The 2,952-nt window shown below is 37.3% G+C and overlaps 1 protein-coding gene across 1 annotated transcript in view; it reads left to right on the top strand.

Annotated features, from left to right (window-relative positions):
• OPHN1 (oligophrenin 1) overlaps positions 1–2,952 on the top strand; it is a gene marked incomplete at its 3' end in the record, with an annotated part of 597,264 nt that overhangs the window by 232,856 nt on the left and 361,456 nt on the right. The window contains exons 12-13 of the mRNA XM_007957689.1: positions 1–73; positions 2,536–2,569. The exon at positions 1–73 is cut by the window's left edge and continues 5 nt beyond it. Coding sequence (XP_007955880.1) covers positions 1–73; positions 2,536–2,569 — 107 coding nt within the window. The remainder of the gene's footprint in view (positions 74–2,535; positions 2,570–2,952) is intronic.

Here is a 2,952-nt window from a genome sequence, read left to right as displayed (position 1 = left end):
AACCATAACTCTGCAAGCCCTTTCTGAAGCTAACAGGAGGCTATGGATGGAGGCCATGGATGGGAAAGAACCTGTAAGTAATGTGAGACACTGGAGAAACCTTAGCAAAGTTGTCCAATGTATGAGTGCCCTCTAGTGGTATCAGTGGGTTTGTTGTTGTTGTTGTCATGTGCCATTGAGTCGGCCTGACTCATAGTGACCCCTCCTTGGCTTTCCAAGGTGGTATCACTTTGGAAGTAGATTGCCCAACTTTTTCAGAGGAGTGGCTGGTGGGTTTGAAGTGCCAGCTCTCTAATTAGCAGTCAAGTGCCTTAGGCACTACGCTACCAGAGCTCCTATCAGTGGGTTTACAACAATTAAATGATAAAAGATCCAGAATTTTAGAGTTGGAAAAATTGATGATTTCACTTCTCTTGTTTAACCAGTAAGGCAACTTGAGTTCCAGAGAGGGTAAGGGACTTGTCTAGGATCAGCATCTGAGAAGGCATCAAAGTAAGCCTAGGATCTAGGTTTCTCAGCTCCCTGGTCTATGTGGCTATGCTAATTAGATCTGAAAAAGGAAAATCTAACCTTTCTTTAGATTCTAGAATTAATATATTTTCATATATGAGGCTGGAAAATTAAAACCATGGCTGTGAACAAGCATTTATTGAACTTTTATTCAAAATGGTTTTGCTGCCCCTCTCTTATACCTCTAACTTAATTTATTCTCTTTATTTACGGGTACACCTGATAGAGGGCACAGCTTTACCATTCTGTCTCCCCCAAAATATTGGTCCTTTTAAAATACTATTACTATTACAGAGGAGGACAAGTGATTCCTTTATTATTCATGATATGAATAGTCAGAAATCATTGAAAAGCAGTTTTTCTTCAGTAGCTTTCTAATAGGTTTCTCCCAGTGGCATAGGATATAATTTCAACTTCCTTATGTTGGAATCACAAAAGCCTGAATTTGTATCCTGACTCTATCATTCACTAGTCATGTAACCTTGAGCAAGTCATTTCACCTTTTCTGAGACTCAGTTTTCTCCTCAGTAAAATAATTTGAAAATCTCTGTTCTACCTACCTTACAAGTAGTTTTGAAAAGTCAAATAAAAGCCAATCTGTAAGCTATAATGTGCTATATTTGTTTGAGGGGTCCCTAACTGATCTGAAGGATGAGTGCAAAGCTGTTGAGACTCAACAGTATTTGGATATAGTCCTTTCCCTTTGCTTTATTAAAGGAAAAAGCTTGCAAAAAGGGGAAATACATTCCACATTTGTCTTTCTGTATGCCTTCAGTACCCTGGAGACTAAGTAGTAGTTCCCAGATCTCTGCATGCATTTAAAGTAACCAAGAAGGTAGCAGGAGAAATGTAGTGATATGAGCACTGCCATTCAGAAAGTAGGCCAGCATCCCTCACCCCTGCTTCCCACCAAACCTAGTGGTTAGCAATTACACAGTTGTGATGTTTCCCTAGGAGATGGCTATAAGGATCATCAAGGTACTTATTTCTCAATTCCTTCTCCTAAACCTTCTGTCTATTTAAGTATTTAAAGATTGAAGGATGTAGATGGACTATTGTGAAGAATAATGTTATAACATGGGCCCACTGAATGTAGATCCTCACCAACTTAGTTATGGAAGACTTCACAAATCTCGTTTATAAATGTGGCTGCAGGAGTAGACCAGCAAAGAATTTTCTTTCATGGAAATATCTGTGGGCATACACACACATGCAAAAAATTTTTATTTTAAAAAGAAAGATTGTTAAAGTGAGCATCTAACTGATGATTCCTGCAGCCTCACTAATGTTGTTGCTTTACTAAACTCCTCAACCCACTAATTTACTTGTCTCATATAAATACCTTTGCTTAAACAGTCAAGGAAGATCATGAGTTGAAGTCTAACCCTGCTCATTTTACAGATAGGAATTTTGAGGTCTAGTTAATAGGAAGGTTATACCCAAGGTTTTATAATGAAGTTGATGGTAGAGTCAAAACTAGATTTCAGGTGTTAAGGATTTCCCCATCAGTCTCGCACATAGGTATCACAATGTATACCTCAAGATCACTGGGAGAAATCTTGGTAAATGCATGGATCTCTTCCAGGTGGACACAACTTTCCACAGGGAAACATCCATCTTTTAGATGGAGAAGTTGGTATCAAGAACATTTTTATTTTACCATCAAATCCCTTTACCCAGATATCCCTGAGAAAACTATTTCCTTTATCCCATTTTTTTTCTCCATCATAAAAATGTTCCATGCTTTACATGAGTACATTTCTGAGATGAATAGGCTACAACTTCAGCTACAGTGAGCTATTATGAAACCCGGTGCAATTTTCAGGGATTATTAATCAATCTTCTTTCTTGGAACCTGACACAAATGATTCAAAGATGAAAAATTGAAAAATTTCTTCTTGTTAAATCCCTGTAGTCTAATGGTATTGATGACCTATTTGCGGAAAGAGATTTTATAATATCCATTCTGTCTATCTCTAGTGATTCATAATACCCATGACTCTTTTTGTTTACTTTCTTTTATAGATCTACCACAGCCCCATAACAAAACAGGAAGAAAGTGAGTCATTCAAGTTTCTGTTCTATTGACATTGCAAACTGTCATTTGTCCTAATCACAGTACATGCTATCATTAATGATGTACTATTGATGCAGGGTTGTATATAGATGCCTCTCTCTGAAGTGAAAATTAGATCTATTTGTTTTAAATGTTTTGATTAAATTAAAGAAGTCACTTTACCTTAGCTTATGGTGAGGGTGTAGTAGTAACATAAATAAACACATTATATCCTTTTTCTTATTCTGGGCACATAATAGAAATTGTGTTCATTTCCAGCCTAGTATTTTGCATTTGATGCCTAAATCAGATATAAAGGCATGTTGTTGTTGTTATTATGTGCCATCGAGTTGGCCCCGACTCATAGCGACCCCTCCTTGGGTTTC

Source organism: Orycteropus afer, unplaced genomic scaffold, assembly GCF_000298275.1.
Source record: "Orycteropus afer afer isolate SDZICR_OR568_19922 unplaced genomic scaffold, OryAfe1.0 scaffold00776, whole genome shotgun sequence".
Lineage (NCBI taxonomy): Eukaryota > Metazoa > Chordata > Mammalia > Tubulidentata > Orycteropodidae > Orycteropus > Orycteropus afer.
Note: the sequence above shows the minus strand (reverse complement) of the source record. Positions and strands in the feature narration are given on the sequence as shown.